This window comes from Talpa europaea (assembly GCF_964194135.1).
Source record: "Talpa europaea genome assembly, chromosome: 10".
Taxonomy (NCBI): Eukaryota; Metazoa; Chordata; class Mammalia; order Eulipotyphla; family Talpidae; genus Talpa; species Talpa europaea.
In genome coordinates, this window is record NC_140077.1 from 84,881,511 (window position 1) to 84,903,308 (window position 21,798).

At 36.4% G+C, this 21,798-nt stretch overlaps 1 protein-coding gene across 3 annotated transcripts in view; it reads left to right on the forward strand.

Moving 5' to 3' along the window:
• BRINP3 (BMP/retinoic acid inducible neural specific 3) overlaps positions 1-21,798 on the forward strand; it is a gene marked incomplete at both ends in the record, with an annotated part of 317,983 nt that overhangs the window by 238,098 nt on the left and 58,087 nt on the right. For all 3 annotated transcript variants that reach the window (XM_084246415.1, XM_084246416.1, XM_084246417.1), the window contains one exon: positions 20,711-20,933. In XM_084246415.1, coding sequence (XP_084102541.1) covers positions 20,711-20,933 — 223 coding nt within the window. The remainder of the gene's footprint in view (positions 1-20,710; positions 20,934-21,798) is intronic.

The following is a 21,798-nucleotide window of genomic DNA, read 5'->3' on the forward strand; positions in this document are numbered from 1 at the left end:
GGGGGCATCCCTGGTGGTGCAGGTGGTCGAGCTCAGTGCTGTGAAGCTGTCCACAGCCTCTGCTGTGCCGGTTCTATCCCCGCCGGCTGCAGAAATACCCACATGGTGGGGCAATGTCTCCTGTCCTGCCCACTGCTCCCCTCAACAGTATATTTCAGTAAGTCTGCCTGTTCTGTTCCCCGCTCTGTCTCTGGTGAATCCTATCACCTCCCGCTGATCTGGCCTGTACCCTGGTTCTTGTGCAAATAAATGAATCTTTGAAAAAATAAATAAAAGTTAGATGGACATTGTATCTGAAAATAACTGCAAAGACACATAGATTCTTTTGCATCTGGGTTGTTTTCACTGCACAAAAGTCTCTCCTGACTATCACAGAGGTTGTGTAATAAGATGAAATTGGTCTAGTGGTCAATTGCTGTGTAGCAAGGAAATATTCCACTCCTGTAATACTGATATCCTTTGGTAATGGTGCTATGTGCAGTTATTTACAAGGGAGGCCACTTGCCTCATGCAATTACAGCTCTTGGAAAAAAGGTTGAAAAAAACAAAGCTTTCATCCTTTTTTATGGAATGGGTAACATTCTATGATGTAGCTAAACTCCATCTTCTTTGTCCTTTCATCCACCCAGTGCTTAAATGTATTGGCTGTTAGGTTGTTTCCATACTTGGCTACTGTAAGTCCTGCTTCAGTGAACAGAGAGGTGCACATGTCTTTTCAATTATGTTTTCTGTATTCTCTGGATACCTCAAAGTGGAATTGTTGGATCTTATAGTAGATCTACGCTTTATTTTTTTGATATGTCTCCAAACTACATTCCATCGTGGCTGTGCCAATTTACATTCCTACCGAAATTGCATGAAGGTTCTCTTTACCCACATCCTATTCACATTTGTGAACAGTGTGAACTGGTCTTTAGGGTATTATGCTAAGTGAAATAAGCCAGAAAGAAAAGGATGAATATTGTATGATTTCACACAGTGTGGAATATAAAAACAAAACAACAAACAACCAACCAAAATATAAATACTTTAAGATTCAGAAAACACATTGGTGTTTATCAGAGGAAAAGGCAGTTGAGGGGCAAAAAAGGGAAAAGGAGACAATTGTATGGCGGTAGATGGAAAGTAAACTTGATAGTAGTCTACTGTCCTTATAAAATTTTAAATTATAATGTTACATGCTTAAAACTTAAATATTGTTATAAAACAATGTCCCCTCAAAGGGGAGAAAAAGGCAAACCCTTCATGGTATATTTGATACGCTGTTGGTTCCTAGCTATTTTTGGCCATTTGTTAAAGAAACAGATGGGCTCTCTTTGATTCATAAAAGGGACAAACTCTTTTTAGGACATGATGGGGACAGAGGCCAGAGATTTCAGGCCTCAGACTAAGAAAGTAATAACTGCTCTTTACTGCTAGCATGAAATGTAAAGAGAGAAAGCCTAAGGGAAGAGTGTGCAGTAAGTGGTCAGAATAAGGGGTTGACTTTTTTTTTTAAAGTCTTGACAGCTGCAAGGTAGTCAGTCCCCATTAAAACAAAGAGAAACAGATAGGCAAAAAGATAAAGAAATAGAGAAAATCTAAGAAATATTCTGCAAAATAGGAGGACACTGTTCCTAGTAAAGGGGGAGCAAAAAAGATAGAGCTTCCAGGAATGTAAACCCCACATCAAATCAAGGGTGAGAAAGTTCTTATAGGTCTGCCAAGAAGGGTTCCAGGATGGCTACAGGTAGTGAAAGGTTGGTGTCTGTTCTTCAATTTCTCAGGAAATGGTAGTGATTATAGTTGTTATTCTATCCCTCCTCTGCCATTTATATTGGATATGGAGGAAAACAATTCATTTTCTCTTTTCTTTTAGTTTGCTGACTTGCAGACCAATGGAGCTGAACTTGATTTACAAGCAATTCCACATCCCTGGGAACCTGGCCTTGGCATCTAATACAGTGATGGGAAATTGGGTCATCTTTTGTAGGGGAGAGTGGAGTGCATGTGGGAAGAGGAAGGGAAAGGATGTTCGATGGTCAGTAGGCAGATTGCAGACACTCCATTTGCTCCCTTCATTTTCCTAGTCCTCTTGCAGTTAGATGATGCACTAAAAGTTCTGTTTTTTTTAAAGATGTATTTATTTATGCTTACAAGAACTGGGGTACAGTCCAGAGGTGTGGGGAATGAGAGGATTCACCAGAAACAGAGTGGGAAACAGAACAGGCAGATCTACTGAAATACACTGCTGAGGGGAGAAGAAGGCGAGTCAGGACAGGTCTGCTGTGCCATGTGGGTCAGCTCCCTGGCTGGGGATCAAACTCATGCTGCAGTGGCTGCGGACAGCTTCATAGGTTGTGTCTTAACCCCTTGTGCCACAAGGGAGGCCGGATATGACAAGTTCTAACAAATAAAGAGTAAGTTCAAGTAAAGTGTGTCACTTATGGGTGAAGAGAGCATACCTACATACACACACTCATGCAGGTCAATTTCTCTTCCTCTACTGTGAAGACCAGGAAGGCCTTATGTTCCGGGGTGTGCCCTCAAGGATGACAGAGCCTCCACAAGCTTGCATCCAAGCTGAGCAAGAAATAATTATTGCTTTAAGCATCTAGGATGTGGGGGATGATTTGTTATAGAGGCAAATGGTCAGTTTCCTAACAATACAAGATGTGTAAGAGCTATTAGATGACAATAATGGTGAAGATAGATAGATAGATAGATAGATAGATAGATAGATAGATAGATAGATAGATAGATAGACAGACAGGTAGATACTGATAATAAATATATAGATTTTTGCTTATATTTTAGTGCCTTGTCAGTAGTACAAATTGTATAGTATTATTTTTATGTTTGTTTTATATGCAATAGAAGAGAGGAAAGTATAACTTGTTTGTAATCTATAAATAATTGTTCTTAAACATTTCTTGAACAATTATGTTGATTGCATTTCTTTATGCTGAGTACAAATAGCAATTTTGCAAAGGCCTAACAGTCTCATGAATTTCAATAAAAATAATAAGCATTTCTTGAAACTAAGAGTGTAGGTTTTTGTTTTTTGGATGAGTTAAATAATGTATTGTAAGCAACTAATATCCATTGGAACATAAAAATACATGCATTTTCATTTTAGTTCTTTGTGTTTTGCACCAGCTTATGAAAGATGGCAAGATATTTGTGAGTAATATATCTTTAGTAAATCACTATCATAATGCTCGCACAATAGTGAAGCATCACTTTATTGAACATTTATTTGGGAGCTTGAAATATTGGTTCTATTGTAGATCAATTCCTCTGATAACAATTTCACTAGCTTTGCAATTTGCTATTTCAATTTCATATCGCCAGTGGTGTTAGACCTGCTATTACTTTTATTGCTTAGATTACTATTGAAAACATTGTTGTAAGAAAGAATATTACCATGATTTTATTGTTGGACCACTTTTCTTAGACTCCGTGCCAGGACTATACAAAAGCATCAGCCTCTCCAGCCATATGGCATCATTTATGACTTTTACGACTGGCGCTCTGTTCTCCACTAAGAATAGTAATGGTGATTTTCAGAGCAGTGGTCATAGCAGCTCACCACTGCAGCCAATCAAATAAATAGGATGCTCCAATTTGGCAACATGTGTCAAGGGATAAAAATCAAATGATAACTGTCTCTGTTTTCTTCCTTTGTCCCATGAATTTCTGAGATAATCTGTCATTTTCAAAAGGATGAGATCATTGAAAACCTTCAGCAGCTGTTAACTTGAAACTAATATGATTTTTCTCTTTGATTGTTACATTTAGATGATTTGCAATATGAGACATTACATGTAAAACTTGGGGGAATGTATATCATATGTTTTCTTTCCTTCAAGTGAGTAGCATGTCATCTTCTGTGGATAAACACAGAAAATGTGATATTGCCCTATACTAAAAAATTGACACTGTTGTCATATATTGTTATTCATGTCCATTGATAAATATAAAGGCATAGAACTGGGCCTCCCTGGTGGCACGAGGGGTTAAGGACAGAATTGTGAAACTATCCGCACCCTCTGCAGCACGAGTTCGGTCCCCAACCAGCCAGGGAGCTACCCACATGGCAGGGAGACCTTTCCTGTCTCACCCGCTGCTCCCCTCAGCAGTGTCGTTCAGTCAGTCTGCCTGTTCTGTTCCCCACTCTGTCTCTGAGTGAATCCTCTCACCACCCCTGAAACTCTGGCCTGTACCCCAGTCCTTGTATGAATAAATATTTTTTTTTAAAAAGCTATAGAACTATCTTCTATATTAGCTACATGTTATATACATTTTCTACCTAACAAATAAACTTTGAATATTGCAGTTTACTTGTATATTACTCTTTAGAGCAACAGTTCTCCAAGTGTATTCTGGTAATCATTGAGGCTCTTCAACAGATCATGTCTGTTGTTATAATATTATTGAAGTGTCATTTCTTTTCTCACTCTCATCTTAAAAAAGTATAGAGATGTCTAGAAACTACATGGTGGGTGATATTGTGACAAATTAAATGCAGTAGCAGATCCAAGTTTCTTAATTCCGACATTAAAGCAGTGTCCAAAAATGTGAAATAATGACAATCTTTCACAAAATAATTTTGCTTTAGAATGTAGTTATTTTCATAAAAATGTGTTATTTGCATGTAAGAGGCTAATTATTATTATTATATCATATGAATTAATACTTATTTTATTTGATATAGTAAATACTTATAAAGTACCCAAAGCAAATGAAATCTTTTGGGGATCCTCATTTAAGGGGTTCTTAAGATCAAATGTCTGGGAACTATAGCTTTAAAGATTTACCTTCCCCACTCTTTCTTTTCCAAGGGTTTATTTGTTTTTAAGATTTATTTATTTATGCATACAAGAGCTGGGGTATAGGCCAGAAGGGTGGGAGGTAAAAGGATAAGAGGATTCACCAGAGATAGAGTGGAGAGCAGAACAGGCAGATTGACTGAAATACACTGCTGAGGGGGGCAGCAGGTGAGACAGGAGAGGTCCGCTGCACCATGTGGGTGACTCTCTGGCCAGTGGAGGTCAAACTCGTGCTGCAGTAGCTGCAGATATCTTCACTTTGGATAGCTTCATGGTGCTGTGCTCAGCTCTTGAGCCACCAGGGAGACCCCTCTTTTCCAAGGGTTTAAAGAGATGGAGAACAAGTCCTCTCCCTTGCCCTGGGCTTTTCCTTCCTGTCTCCATTGCGGTTGTTCCAGTTGCAGATCTGCTATTCACTCAACGGTTGCAGGAAAGGATAAGGAGGAAGAAGGCGATGTCAAAATCTGAGGTTGAAAACGACCCGAACAGAGTCCCCTGCCTCCCTGCAGATGACTGTTTTATATGTGGACTGTTTGGTCCTCACAATAAAATCAATGTTCTGTAAGAAGGATTGGATGTGGTAGCAAAGCAGTCACATGCCTCACCACCATTCTTTGCTGTGATCTTAGGAAAATAAATCCACTAAATGTATAATGGGGGGAAGGGACTTGAAATGGGAAGTGATATTTATGTGACAGAGAAACTTTGAGGGAATTAAAGGGATGAAAGAGAATTAGAGAAACACCCATAATCTAAAAGTCATGCTGTGAATGGAAAAATCAGCCCAAGGACAGTTCCCAGAGGTTGCAAATATCTGGCCCCTGAGAAGTCGGAGCCCACAGAGAGGTATTTGGAACACGGGGTTTCCAGGCAGGCTGCTGTTTCACAGAAGCTACTGTATCTGTATAGGCTACTATGTTGAAGCATTTTTGAAGGAAACATATCTAATAGCCACGTGTCCGGAGCCATAAACTTTGACAATCATGACTTCCTCTTCATGTCCGCCTTCTACATCCCACAAGTTTCTCTCAGTGATAACATCTAACCTGGCACTACCTAAGGGCTTTAGGGAAAGAGTTCTTGGCTTTGGACTGGATGCGAATGGGCCAAGTTCATCATAAACAATCGATTACCTGTGCCAACAGTTTGTAAGCTGTAAATGCATAGTGTGTGATGTTTTAATTTGGAGTCAATAGATCAAGAATGATCAGTTAGAGACATTGCATGTTGTTTTTATTGAAAACAAGTCAAATTACAAATTTGAGAAACATACACAAAATAATCTGACGAACAGTATTACAAAAAAATGTGTGAAACTTAAGTGAATAATTGAATCCATAGAACCAGTTTTCAGCCTTTAAGAAATATGAGAGATCACATTTAATTATAGCATAATAAAATACAGAATATATGTTATATATCTTTATTTTATTTTATGTATATATTTTACATCATTTTTCATTTTTGCACAATGTTTGCATTTTCATCTTGGTTGTATTCCCCATACAATTCCAACCTCCCCTTATTTTGACCCTACTCCCTCCTCCCTTCCCTCCCCATCAAAGTGTGACTCTGGTTTATAGTTGCTTGTTGATTTTGACTTTTACTTTATTATAATGAGTCTTTTTCCTGGTCCCTTATTTAAGTTTTCTAAATTCCTGCTATGAGTGAGACCATCCGGTATTTTAATTTTTCTTTTTGGCTTATTTTGCTGAGCATGATCCCTTCCAGCTCCATCCATGTTGCTGCAAATTGCATGGGTTTATCTTTTTTGATTGCTGAGTAATATTCCATGGTGTATATGTACCACATTTTCTTAATCCAGTCCTCTATTTTTGGGCATTTGGGTTGTTTCCATAGCTTAGCTATTATAAACAATGCTACTATATACATAGGGGTGCAGGTGCCCTTTTGAATTAATGATTCTGCGTCCTTTGGGTAAATACCTAGGAGTGGGATTGCTGGATCACATGGAAGTTCCATTGTTAGCAGGTTGAGGACTCTCCACACAGATTTCCCTTGCGGTTGGACCAGTTTGCACTCCCACCAGCAGTGCAGGAGAGTTCCTTTTTCTCCACAACCTCATCAACATTTGTTGTTGCAAGTTTTTTGAATATGTGCCATTCTCACTGATGTAAGGTGGTATCTCATTGTAGTTTTGATTGCATTTCTCTGATTACAAGTGATGTTGAAGATTTTTTCATATGCCTGCTGGCCATTTGCATTTCCTCTTTGGAGGTTTCTTTTTAGCTCTTCTGCCCATTTTTTGACTGGATTATTTACTTTGTTTTTGTTGAATCTCTTCAGATCTTTGTAGATTTTTGTGACCGATCCTTTATCATTAGTGTCGTGTGCAAAAATTTCCTCCCAGTCAGTGGGGTGTCTCTTTGTTTTGGTTACTGTCTCTTTTGCTGTACAGAAGCTCTTTATTTTGATGTAGTCCCAGCTGTTTATCTTTGCCTTCACTGTCACTGCTTTGGGTGATGTGTCTTTAAAGATGTTGCTGAGGTGTATGTCATGTAGTGTTTCGGCTATATTTCTTTCTATATATTTTATGGTTTCAGGTCTTATGTCTAGATCTTTAACCCATTTTGAGTTGTTGTTTGTGCATGGTGTGAGGTAGTAGTCAAACTTCTTTCTTTTGCATGTAGCAACCCAATTTTCCCAGCACCATTTATTGAACAAACTTTCCTTGCTCCCTTACATAGTCTTTGCTCCTTTGTCAAAGATTGGTTGATTGTAAATCTGTGGGTTTATTTCTGGATTTTCTATTCAATTCCATTGGTCTGTGTGTCTGTTCTTGTAAATTCTACCTAAAAGCTAATATGTAAATATTTGAGGAAGGAATTAATTCATAGGTAAGGGTTTAGGCATTTGTCAACACTAATTCTTATTGAGCACCTTTTTTTTTTTTTTTCTTTTAGTAGCTACTTCCATTTTATGTAGACTTCTGTTAAAAAGGAAAGAAGGCAGGTTTCAACAAAATATTGTGACGCCAAATAGCCGCTCAGCTCCAGTCCTGCCTGGTTGTGTGTAGAGATTCTCCTTGTCTGGATACTTTCTCTGTTGCTTCTGTGCATTATCTGCTTTGCTTTCTTAGAGGTTGCACTCATCAAAATATGCGTCCACTTTTCTTTAAAGTATGGTTTTCTATGCTCTAGAAATCTAAAAACTTGTTAGATTTCTGTCAAATGACAAGGGGCTCATAATTTCTCTACAGTACAATGAGAACCCTAACTGTACTTACTCCTAGTAAGTAATAAATTAGATAACATCCTTGATGTGTGTTCTTAATTATTAGCTATGTCACTTTGATCAATTTTCTGAAACTTGCTAAGGTACATTTTTTCATTTAGGCAAAACTCTATGAAGTTCAGAGTATCATAGCACCTTTCTCCTAGGACTGATGTGAAGATTAAATGAGATGATCTTCAAGTGTTCAGCAAAGCACACATAGAAACACTAATTTGTAGATAGTAAAAATATAGCTAGCATTTATTAAGCTTTTATGGTATTAGGTTCTTATGATAATTATCTAATTAATCTATATAGAGGTCCTGTAAAGCTTCTTCTAGTATTATAGTTATAATAATGATCATTATTGTAGTTTTAGCACTGAACTAGCACAGTGATTGGCACACAGTAGGCACTTAATAAATATCTGCTATACTCTTGTGAATGCCAGACTACAATTACCTTTGGGACCTCAATTAGTTGTCAATCAGCATTCTTGCATAATCTGACTGCAACAAAAATGAATTTATTTAAGCCACTGCATTAGTTAGCTTACAGAATCACTGGAGAACTAGAGATTCAGGCTCAGAGACTATGAAGAAACAACAGCCAATTCGATAGCCATGTGATTCCTTGAGTACATTAAGGAGCAACAACAAAAAATATCATGTGAGAGTGTGGGGTACATATGAACTCCAATACAGATTATTAAAGTCTGTATATAATGCTGCCAGATAATTTATTTGATACAACTGCCCAGATTGCTTTGTAATTAGGGGGAGCTGAAGAAGTAGTTACTCTTTTCCTTCTGGAAAGGATGTCCAAAAGTGCTCAGGACCACAGAATGCTCAAAAATTTTATTCAGTCAAGAGTTTAAGATTTTATAAGATTGGGGCCTCCCTGGCGGTCTAGGGATTGAGTCTCACCACTATCACTGCAACGGCCTGAATTTGATCCCTGGTGAGGGGGCTAACCCACATGGCACAGCAGATCCCTCCAGTCTTACACCCTGCTCCCCTGAGCAGTGTATTTCAGTAGATCTGCCTGTTCTGCTCCTCACTCAGTCTATGGTGAATCCTCTCAACGCCCACACTTCTGGCCTGCACCCAGTTCTTCTACACAAAAATAAATTAGTAAAACCTTTTAAAAAAGGATGTCATAAGATTTATTTGCAGTACCTGCTACTTGGGTTTCTCAAGTCTTCTCTGCGTGATGTCATTACAAATAAGGCCTGGGGCATGGTGAAATATGCTGTTTCTATGAAGCAAATGGTAGCACAGAGGCTGAGAAATGATTTAACACTAAAATTAAATGGGAATATTTAACTCTTATACCTGACATGTGAAAGAAATCTGCTTGCTGTATTTTTTGTTTACCACAATACAGAAAACAATCCATACCCAAGAAAAACTTTTATCCATTACCAACACCCGGAGACATGCCGCCAGAAAGCTATCACATGCAGAATACAAGTTGTTTTTTTTTTTTAAAGATTTCTTTATGCATACAGGAACTGGAGTACAGGCCAAAGGTGTGGAGGGTGAGAGGATTCACAAGAGACATAGTGGGGAGCAGAACAGGCAGATTGGCTGAAAATACTGCTGAGGGGAGCAGCAGACGGGGCAGGAGAAGTCTGTTGCACCATGTGGGTAGCTCCCTGGTCGCAGATCAGACTTATGCCACAGTGGCTGTAGATAGCTTAATAGGTTGAATCTTAACCCCTTTTGCCACCACGGAGGCCTGGAATACAAGTTTTAATTAGAGTTACACTATGGTTAGGCTTAGCTAATGCAGTGAGTTAATTGGTGATGGACTAAGAATACTATCACCACAGATTTCAGTATTGAATGAATTTCTAATTTCTGTGATTGTATGAAGCATAAAATAAAACAGCATTATCACTTTGAATTAAGTCTTTTGCTAGAAGAGGAAGCTTTATTTCACCATTTTAACCTTAATAGACCCTTTTCATAATAGGTGACACAGCATACGTTCTTCTAGTGTAATTCTTCTTTTTTTTTAAAGATTTATTTATTTTTATACAAGAACCGGGGTACAGGCCAGATGTGCAGGAGGGTGAGAGGACTCACCAGAGACAGAGCAGGGAACAGAATAGGCAGACTGATGAAATACACTGCTTAGGGGAGCAGCGGGCAAAACAGGAGAGGTCTGCTTCGTCATGTGGTAATCTCGCTGTCCAGCCGGGATCAAACCCGCGCTGCAGAGGCTGCGGACAGCTTCACAGTGTGGCGCTCAACCGCCTGCGGCACCAGGGAGGCCCTAGTATAATTCTTTAGTCATGTGTTGGGGGAAACAACATGGCATGGGGTGGGGCCTCAACTCATTTGAAAGGACTTCAAGGAAAACTCACTTCGCTATCTTGTTTCTCTAAGGCCACACTCATCATGGAATATTGTCCCATTCAGGACTCCCAGGACTTATTCATAATGTAAAGGGAAGATTTGTCCTACTTAAGATATGGTAGTAGAGTGAGCCTTTAAAATGATTCAGAACTGGGAATTCAATTGGGTAGTAGTCTCTCTCATGATAACTAAAATCATGTTTTTGTTGGAAAATTATTTTTTTCCAATTATACAAATCAAATAGATGACCATGGCAGTAGTTCTCTCTCTCTCTCTCTCTCTCTCTCTCTCTCTCTCTCTCTCTCTCTCTCTCTCTCTCTCTCTCCCCTCTCTCTCTCTCTCTCTCTCTCTCTCTCTCTCTCTCTCTCTCTCTCTCTCTCTCTCTCTCTCTCTCTCTCTCTCTCTCTCTCTCTCTCTCTCTCTCTCTCTCTCTCTCTCTCTCCCCCCCTAGGGACCATGATTTGATAAGTAATTTCCAGGAATCCTCTAGGCTGGAATATTCTAAGTAACACAGGAACAGTTGTTTATTGCCTATGTCCACACTGCCTCTGATGGTTAAAAACTGCTAGTAGTCTCAGTTACAGAGAGGCAATTGTAACCTCATTGAAGTCAGAGCTCACTAATTTCACAGTTTTTCACACTAACTGATGTCCGGTCAACTCAAAGTAACCAGTACAGTGCTCATTAGAAATATCAACAGGCATTCTCTTTTCGCCAATGCATTTAATGTTCTTTTGCCAAAATAAATTAGCAAATTCTTAATAGTCTATTGGAAAATTAGTCTTAGAATAGTTTTCAGTAAAATCCCCTGAAGCATAATGGGTGATAGAAGTGGCATATAATGAGCACTGGCTTCCCAAAGAAGGTCACTTTTGATTAATATCATTACAATGACTGAAACTAAGAATAGTCCATTACATTGGTGGAAAGTATGTTTCTTGGGTACAAGGAAAGCCACATTAATGCTGAGGATTATTCTTTTTTTTAAGATTCATTTATTCATGCATATGAGAACTAGGGTACAGGCCAGAGGTGTGGGGAGTGAGAGGAGTCACTAGACAGAGTGGGGAGCAGAACAGGTGGATAGACTGAAATACACTGCTGAGGGGAGCAGTTGGTGAGACAGGAGAGGTCTGCTACTCCATGCGGTTTGCTCCCTGGCCGGCAGGCGGGGGATCGAACTGCAGTGGCTGGTGCAAGCTTCACATTGCCATCTTTAACCCCTGAGTCACCAGGGAAGCCCCTTGGGATTATTCTGAATTGATGTCAATCTTTCTACATAACTACCTTCTAGTTCCCAGGTTCCCATGCCTTCCTAATCTATGTTCTTTCTAGCTTTAACATAACAGATGTAGAAGGAATTTAAATTTAATCTTGGAATCACAGTTTGTCTTGAAGTACTACAGCTGCAAAGGATAAAAGATCCTTTAGCACTATCTTAGAAAGTCTCTACCATGCATTTGATGCTTTGAGAAGGAAGTGTAGAAATCTGGGCTATTTAAGCAAGCCATCTTTATTTGTAGTAACCAACTCATTTTTAGACTTTGGATTGTTCACTCAGTCTTTGAATTGCTCAAGTTCTTCATTCAGTTCTGTGTAGACATACAGTATCAAATGTCATTTTTCCACAAGCTCTTTTTTTGAAATGAACACAGGTGGTATTTCTGCTGTCAGTGTATCATCTTTAATACTATATGGATTTAAAAACCCTTTTGTCCCAACTAGTCCAGGAAACCAAGTATATTTTCTTTCTATTGTCCAGGGAGGCTATTGCCAAACCACTTCTGATAGTAAACACCACTATCATCCTAGGTTCTTTGATGTAAGTAAGAAAAATAGGCTTTAGCTAATCTAATCTAATACAAAATTTTTTTAAAGAATTCTGGGTAGCATATAGGATCACCAAGAAAGTTAAAGGTATATATTCTTGTGCTATATAGTCTAAAATCTTGCAGAAATTTAGTCAGGGAATCACAGCTAAAGGCATTGGCAGCAAGATTGCACTAAACACTACAATTACTGCTTAAAAGTCTAAATCTGGGTGAGCACACCTGATTCCTGTAGTTTAGATGATGTATTCACTCTACCTGCAAAGTAAGGAGAAGATCTGGGTCTTGCAGATTCTAAGAGTAGAAATAAAATCATTTGAGTAGTTTCTCAAACATTTGAAAAGACTATGAACAAGATAATCTAATGAAGGACAGATTAATTATTTTGCCATACTGAAAGATTTTAGTATAAAAAAGCTGATGTGTTTTTGAAGGAAAAATATAGGAAAAACACAACTTATTTCTTGGCAGCTACTAAGAAATCAGCATCTGTTTCTGATGTATGTCCTTGTGTACCTGTCACTCTGTAGCCTCATAAAATTAACCAGTTCACAGATGATTGAACAGGCTTACTATTTACTTTATGCAGCATTATAGTATTTTGTCAATTTCAGGATAAACCCTATACCCATGGCTTATAAAATGATTTGAATAAATGCATATTGATAGGTGGTCACTCAAAACCATATAATTCACTCAAGTGGGGAAATTCTAAACTGATACAAATCATTCAAATAGTCCTTAGAATCTGTGAAAGGGGGGAAAAACAAAAAACAAAACAAAACAAAAAAAACTTTGTGAAAGTGAGAATCGACCAGTGCTTGTCAGGATTATAGAGTAAGTCAAAATTTTTTCCGGGCCTCCCCGGTGACGCAGCGGTTGAGCACTGGGCTGCGAAGCTGCCCGCAGCCTCTGCAGTGCCGGTTCCATCCCTGGCCGCTGGGCGAGGGTCCCACATGGCGTGCAGACCTCTCCTGCCTCCCGCTGCTCCCCTCAGCAGTGTCTCCTCAGTCTGCCTGTTCTGCTCCCACTTTGGCTGTGGTGAATTCTCTCACCCTCCCGCGCTTCTCACTGTATCCAGTGCTTGTATAAATAAATAAAATCTTAAAAAAAAAATTGTTTCCTAAAATTAGTCACACTGCCCGAAAGATCACATTATCTTTTGCAAGACTTGATAACTTTCTGCCATTCAGGACTTTGATTGCATGAATTTCCTGTGTCTCAACTTTTCTTCCTATCAGCAAATCTTTTCACTCACATTACCATTTGTTACCTGAATTTGTATTCTACCTGCTTAAGGTCAGTGTTTATGTAGTATCAAGTTTGCAATTAATTTACTTGCTAGGTAAATCTTTGCCATTCAAAATCGGAAGACATAAGAGTCCTTATTTTAAGAAACTGACTCTCAAAGAACAAGAAATAGCTTGATAAGAATTTGTTTTGATTGGGCTATAACTTTAAAGAGCAGTGGTAGATATAGTTTGATGTTTTTTGTCAGTTTTGGAAGGGTCCTTAGTATAGACATAACCTCTTGGGAAATACAAATGGCCAACAGGCATATGAAAAAATGTTCAACATCATCACATGCAGTCAGGGAAATGCAAATCAAAACTACAGTGAGATACCATCTTACACCAGTGAGAATGGCACATATTAACAAATCTAGCAACAACAAATGTTGGTGAGGATGTGGAGAAAAAGGAACTCTCCTGCACTGCTGGTGGGAGTGCAAACTGGTCCAACCACTATGGAGAGCTGTGTGGAGATTCCTCAACCTACTAAAGATAGAGCTTTCATATGATCCAGCAATTCCACTCCTAGGTATTTACCCAAAGGACACAGAAACATTTATTCCAAAGAGTACCTGCACCCTATGTTTATAGCAGCACAATTTACAATAGCTAAGCTTTGGAAACAGCCCAAATGCCCAAAAATCGATGACTGGATCAAGAAGATGTGGTACATATACACCATGGAATATTACTCAGCTTTCAAAAAAGATAAACACATGCAATTTGCAGCAACATGGATGGCGCTGGAAGGGATCATGCTCAGCGAAATAAGCCAGAAAGAAAAAGAAAAATACCAGATGGTCTTATTCATAGCAGGAATCTAGAAAACCTAAATAAGGGACCAGGAAAAAGAATAACTATAAGAAAGAAAAAAGTCAAAATCAACAAACAACTATGAACCAGAGACACACTTTGGGGGCAGGGAGGAGGGCTTGAGGTCAAAATCAGGGGATTGCAATTGTATGGGGAATATAAAAATAAAAAAAAAAAAGGATATATATCTCTTGGAGATAAACACACAGACAGGTGACTCATTCAAAAAAAGAAAAAAAAGCAACCACAGAATCAGAATAAATTCTCCAGTGTTCCCATGGCACATTAAAGATAAGGTCATATTACTTCCCTGGGTATAAGAAAGTAATATTTGTTTTATTAGCTTATGACTTACAGAAAATGTGTGTTAGTAGAGTGTGTTACTGACATGTATGATTGCAGAAAACCTGTTCATGAACTTAAGCAGCAAAGATGAGCTTGAAGGTATTATTACTTGTAAGATCACAAAAGCAGAAATCATTATAGTTTTTTCTTAAAAGCAAGTGCTTTGCATGGATCATATAGAGGTGTATATATATTTGCCTGTTATCTTCTTTCATATTAAGATATCTGTTGTTCATGTTCTTTACGTATTTTGCTAGATATTGTGCAATATTTTGTTATTGTAGTAACATCATGTTTTAATAACAAAGTTATCATATTATTTTGCTCTTCTTACTGAAAAAACACTTTGAGAATACTAATATATTAAGTGACCCAGAATAAAAGCATATAAGATGTTCACCAGCAGATTTTCATTTTGTATTAACAAGAAATTTAAAAATATAATTTTACCTACGTGTCTATATTATAAGGTATATATATTGTGTATTGATAAACCTATAAAAAATTTTGCTATGTTTTTATAGTGATTCATGAAATTGATTTAATTTTAATGAAATAACTCATTCAGGTGAATTAATAAAAATCTTAGGAAGGAGTTTCCATTCTCCCTATCTATATTTCTACTTTATAAAGGAAGCATCTTCAACTGTCAATTATTTTTGATGGAATTATAACTTAAGAAATCATTTCTAAATAATAAAAAATACCTGACTACTTTTCTATGCTTTTGCAGATATAAAGTATAAGCCCTCAAAGCATTAGGAAATTTAGAATATAATAGAATATCTCAGAAATATTCTAAAGCAATTGTGAACAGAGATTCTGAATATATGATAATATATAATCAGCTCTATTGGTCAGTGTTTCCCTTGCTCCATAATGCAGGCAGAAAAACAAACTTGGATGTATATTTTTGACTTGCCATCAGATCTGATTTTTTCCAGCCTCCGGCCATTAGCATCAATGATCCACACCGGTGATCTTAGACGCGTGCCTGGTGGTGGACACCTGGAATATGGTGTGGGCCTGTGTGAGTGGGCGCACATGACTGAGACTGGGCCTGTAAGGCCTGGAGCTAGAGGACCATGCGACTGAGTGCAGTGGAGTACAGTGGTGAGCCTCAGGGAGGGAATAGGTATTCACAGGGATGCCCAAGTGCTGTCTCCCTCCTGGCTTGTGTCCCCTAACCTGTGAGGATGATGCCAAGGGCTCCAAGATTCTCTTTCAAGCTGCCTGAACCGATGATGAACCTACCAGGGGCGGGGATGGCTGCAGAACAGTCTTATCTGTTTAACTGTGAATGTAAGCACAAAGAGCCTAAATCTATAAATACATAAAATCAGAATGTAAATACAGGAGTGCCAATAAACCTTTTTGTTAACATTAAAGTCATAAGAAATAAGGATCATCAGCATTCAACACAGTAAACTACTGTGATGAAATTTACATGAAGGATTATTGGGGATTAAGTTAATATTTAAAGGATCTGAAAGAGGGCTTGGCCAAGGTAAGAGCTTGAGAGAGAAGAGGAGGTAGATGCAGCTGGAGAGTGAGGGAGAGGAAGAAGGAGAGAGAGCAAAGAGAGAATTTGTTTTAGTTTCAAATTAACTGTTTAGATATCAACTGTTAGATATCAAGTATGAGGGGAAGGCAGGCACTGAGAGGGAGGGTTAGCACCTGGTCCTCCCTTTTAAAAAAAGACTATTTTAATGAAGAAGTTGTAGCCCAAAGAGTTACCATGGTTGCCTTCTATACTTTATTGTAGCTTTGTGCCCTAGCTGAACTATCTTTGCCTCCACAGAATTAAATTGTTTCATGCATGTACCTTTGTATCATTCTTTTTCCTGTGAATTAATTTTGCTACAGATACTGACTATAAATTCCTACCAGCACATAGGATATTTATTACCTTGATTTTTGTTGTTGTTTTCTTTCTTGATTGTCCTCAAAACTGCCTGTTTTCAAAAGTATTCAACTGATACATAATTAACAAACTGGTGTATTTCCAGACTAATGTCTCTTATAATCTAGAAACTAAATTTACCTTTTCTAGTTTATTTTATATGACATTAGCTTTCTTTTGTATAGTTTTTTCACTCTAAAGTATGACTAGTCATTTTTTATTTGTCATTTGAAAAGCAATAGTGCTTTATCTTTTTGCATATCTTTGGCAATTATTGTAGGATAAAAATTTGAGCCTGGCATCCCTGATCATGGTATTCTCTTTGCAATCACTAAATTTATATAATTATACTGTGTTGTTCAAATTTAATTTATTCTGTAAATATATCTTTTTACTAATTGCAAAAATGAAAGTAAAGCTATCCTTAGGAATATTTCTGGTGGGGCCTATTGATTTCTAAGTAGAATAAATTTAAAACATAAAGATAATGTCTTAGTATTTGAAAACATTTCATGTCATCTTTAAAAAATAAGATGAAAGTTTATCCACACTCACTTTCATAGACCAAAACATCTGTATGATCAGTGCACAGCAGGTGTCCAATAAATGTTTTGGGGTGACTGTCAGTGGTGACTCTTAATAACTTCATAATGAAGCAATTATTCCAGTGTCATGTTAAAACTGTTTCATAGGAATTACATAGTGACAGTTTTTAGCTGACATATACTATTACACACATTTTGGTAAAATTAAATACATCCCATTTTAATATATTATTTAACTTGTATAGAATATACCGACTTAGAAACTTTCAGAATACTGTTAGAGCAAACAATGAAAATAATTAAAATATGTGTAGCCATGAAACAATAAAAGCTTATCAAAAGTGTTCAAATAAAAGATGACAATGAAATGAATGATTAGTTTTCAAAGTAGTGGCATCTGTTCTGTGAATAATCCAAGAAATGCTTTCCAATTTCCATGCATCAACTCCTTTATTCAAAAGAGGGAATTTCTCAAAAGAGACATATGGGACCAAACAAAATATAGGGTACTGTAAAATTGGAATTTTAAAATGCATCTCTTATTTATACCCTACTTACTTAAAAGAATGACTTGAAGCATATCAAATGGATATATCCTCTAAATCTTTTCCTATAATTTTTGCTATAGAAAACTAATTTTTCTATTATTTTTTTTCTTTTTCTGGCAAAAGCGTATACCAGCAATGTCCAAAAGATAGCAGAGCTCCATATTTGTTTGCTATAGGAGAAATAACAATGACAGTATTCACTAATTTTTGAAGATTTTGAATCTGAAATAAAAATATATCTAACATAATGCAAATATAAATAATTGCTCCAAATATTTTTCTGTAATCATGTGAGCTACTTTATCAGATGTGACTGGCATATTTTAAGAAATATTAACAGTAATTTGGTGATTTTGAAAGCTACAATAGAGATGTGTGGGCACACTATGAACAGGTATAAACATACCGAGTCCAAGTTAATTAAATGATAGTTGTTACTTGACGTTTAAAAAAATATTTTGAGTTTCATATGTAAAATTAAAGGGAAAATTAACACAACTGTACATAATATCATAGAATTTCTCAGTTCAATGATATTATCATTTTCTAGAATTTTCTAATTTACAATAGAGAAAATTAAATACTATGGTTATTCATACCATATGACCATTTTATGGATTGAACAGTAACCAATAAAATTTAATTTTTTATATTACCAAATATTTCTTTAATCTTTGAAAATATTGCCTAATTTTGTGGTGTGTTTGTGTGTATGTGTAGTAAATCTATCCATGGACTACATGGAAATACAGGTATCATGTTATTCTTAACCAATGGTAGAATCATGATATTCTCTTTAATGTGCACTAAAAGGGAAAAAGTTTGTTTTGAGTCTCTGTTCATAATATTTACTTCAGAAAAAAAGGAAAGACAGATGAGAGAAAAGATTCAACTGTTTACATTTTGTAATTTTTTAATTGTGTTGATTTATATATATATAAAACATAAAGTTTGCCATTTTATCTGTACATTTCATTGACTTTTTTTAAAGATTTATTTATTTATGCATACAAGAGGTGGGGTACAGGCCAGAGATGTGGGGGGCGGGTAAGAGGATTCACCAGAGACAGAGCGGGGAACAGAGCAGGCAGACTGACTGAAATACAGTGCTGAGGGGAGCAGGGCGAGACAGAAGAGGTCTGCTTCACCATGTGGATTTCTCTCTGGCAGGCCAGAGATTGAACTCGTGCTACAGAGGTTGCGGATTGCTTCCTAGTGCAGTGCTTAACCCCTTGCGCCACCAGGGAGGCCCACATTTCATTGACTTTAACTACACTCATAATGTTGTAGTACCATCACCACTATCTCTTCCCAGAAAACACTCATCAGGCCAAATAGAAATTCATAACTATTCTGCAATAGTTTTCCTTATTTTTCCTCCTCCATTACTGGGTAATTTCTTATTAATGTTTTATCTCAATGAACTTGACTGTTCTAGATATTTTATGTAAGTGCAATCATACTCTTTGCCCTTTTGTTTCTGTTTTATTTCACTTAGTATTTTATTTTCAAGGTCCATCCTGCTGTAGCATGCACCAGAACTTCATTTTTTATGCCTGAATCTATCTTATGTGTATACTACGTCGGCTATATCCATTCATATATCTATGGACAGTTGGATTATTTTCGTCTTTTGGCTATTGTCTCAACTATATTTTGTGCTTAAACAATTAATAGACCTGTCACATTATGATTTATAGTGTAGCATTATCTTTTGTTGCTACTTTTGGTTAATCAGACTGTTTATTGACTTGATGGTTGGATATATTACAAAATCATTACCACAAAAAGTCTAATTAACATCTTTCACCACATATAGTTCACATTTTCTTTCTTGTGATGAGAACCTTTCATATCACTAGCAGATTTGTAATACACACTACAGTATTATTAACTATATCACTGTTGTATAGTGTATTACCATGACTAATATATTTTATAATTAGACATTTAAGAAGAAATTAGTTTCAGAGAAGACCATTATTGACACAAAAACAATGACAATGCTGGAACTTTAACTTACAGTTTTTTTTTTATTGTAAACTTATGCTTTAGACTATTATGACATGATAAATTGAACCAAAATGAGTTAAAGGAAACAGTATATAATTATTAGAGATTCCTACTCCAGAGATCTTTTGCTTTAAATATATTTGTAACAAGTTTATATTTTATACTAATTAATTAATATATTTCTTTAATATACAATACTTGGAAGGATTGTTATGACTGATGCCAAAAAATGAGAGCTAGATCATTCATTGATTTGTACGCATGTGAGAAAGTTCACTCAAATGTAAAGATCCCTTGCTTTTAAAAGTTCCATTAAGCCACTTTAGTTTTAAGAAAAACATACCTGAGGAGTTGTTTTGCTCACCAAAGGGAATTCAAAGAGGGTTTTTGATTTTATAACAAAAGCCAAAATTGCAAATAGAATTTACCTTTGCAGCACACTCCTGGAGGCATCCACATCCAAGAGAGGTGGTGCCTCCACCAAGCTCCTTCTCTGGGACATATTTTATACAGACTGTTCATTTATCATATCATTACTGCTTTTATTATGTGTGATTTTAGGTTTTATGTGTTATTTGTTGTAATTTGGCAGGCTATTTTTTGACTCTGAAGACACAACATTTTTTTTTCCATGTAAACTAATAGAAAATGCTTCTCCCCTATATGCCATTTTTGGTTCATGAGAGCTTACTAGGAAAGCTCCACTTCAGATAGCAGAGAGGAAACTGTGTCATCCAAAGGGAACTATAGAAAAATTAGATTCAATTTAAATTTTCTACTTACTCTGAGCTACACAGATTATTGTAATTAGTTTCTTCCATGAATGTTCTATTTTACGGAGAACACAAAAGAAAATAATCCTAAAGCGTACAAAATAATTTCATCTCTTTATTAATTTTCTACTGGCAAACAATAGATTGTATTTATTTTTGTTTAATATTAACATAGTTAATATGGTTTATGGATGGGACGATATTGTTATATAATTAAAGTAATGAATTTTAACATTTTCAGATGAATTCAAGTTCTTTATGAAGAGGCTACCCATGAACTATTTCCTCAACACATCTACTATAATGCATTTGTGGACAATGGATTCTAATTTCCAGCGGCGCTATGAACAACTGGAGAATAGCATGAAGCAACTTTTCCTAAAGGCACAGAAAATTGTACACAAGCTCTTTAGCCTTAGCAAGAGGTGTCATAAACAGCCTCTCATCAGCCTGCCAAGACAAAGGTAAGACATTGTGCCAATGCAGGAAACTAAGGTATTGTTTTGACAGGAAGCTATATTTAATTTCTGAGTGCAGGCATGGTAATATGCAGAACACAGTGTAATATATTTGATTAGAGATAGTTTGAAAATAAAGTATTGAGTCTCAAAATAATAAGTTGAATTTATTTTCCAAAATAGTCATACACGTGGAAATTGATATAGTAACATTTATTTTATTATCAGAATCAAGAAATCATTTTGTGTGGCTGTCCACTACAGTACAGTGAACAGATTTCCAGTACAGTGAATAGAAAAATGCAGTCTTTCGGTTACATTGTGAGCATGGGAATCATCAGAACCACACAATAAAATTGCTTAATCTACAATTTTAAAATAAAATATAAAGCTTATTTTCTGAGACCAGAGTTCAGAATATCAGAAATTTCATTCTACACCAGTATCTGGAAATGGATATAGAAGTTTTCAACAGAGCACATGAATGATGACAGACTATCAAAATGCTTGTATCTGAACTAATTTTGGAAAGCACAGTATTATGATTTCCTACTTTAAGATGTATGTACCAGTCAGTACAATAAAAAGTTGAATTTATTTATTAGAATTCATGTTAGAATATATCAAAATGCAAAGCTAAAGGAAAATAGAGAATACTATCAAAAATATGTGTTGTGCTAGTATCTCAGATATAAAATCTTGAATTTTAACTTGCTGCTGAAATCATTAAGAGGAAAAAATCTATAAATTCTTTCACTGAGAAAAACTGAAAGTCTATATATTGTTTATTTTTACAATTGCATTTCATGATGAATCACTGAAATTTTTTTACAATTTATGGAAATTTAGCATATTCAAAATGTATGCAAAT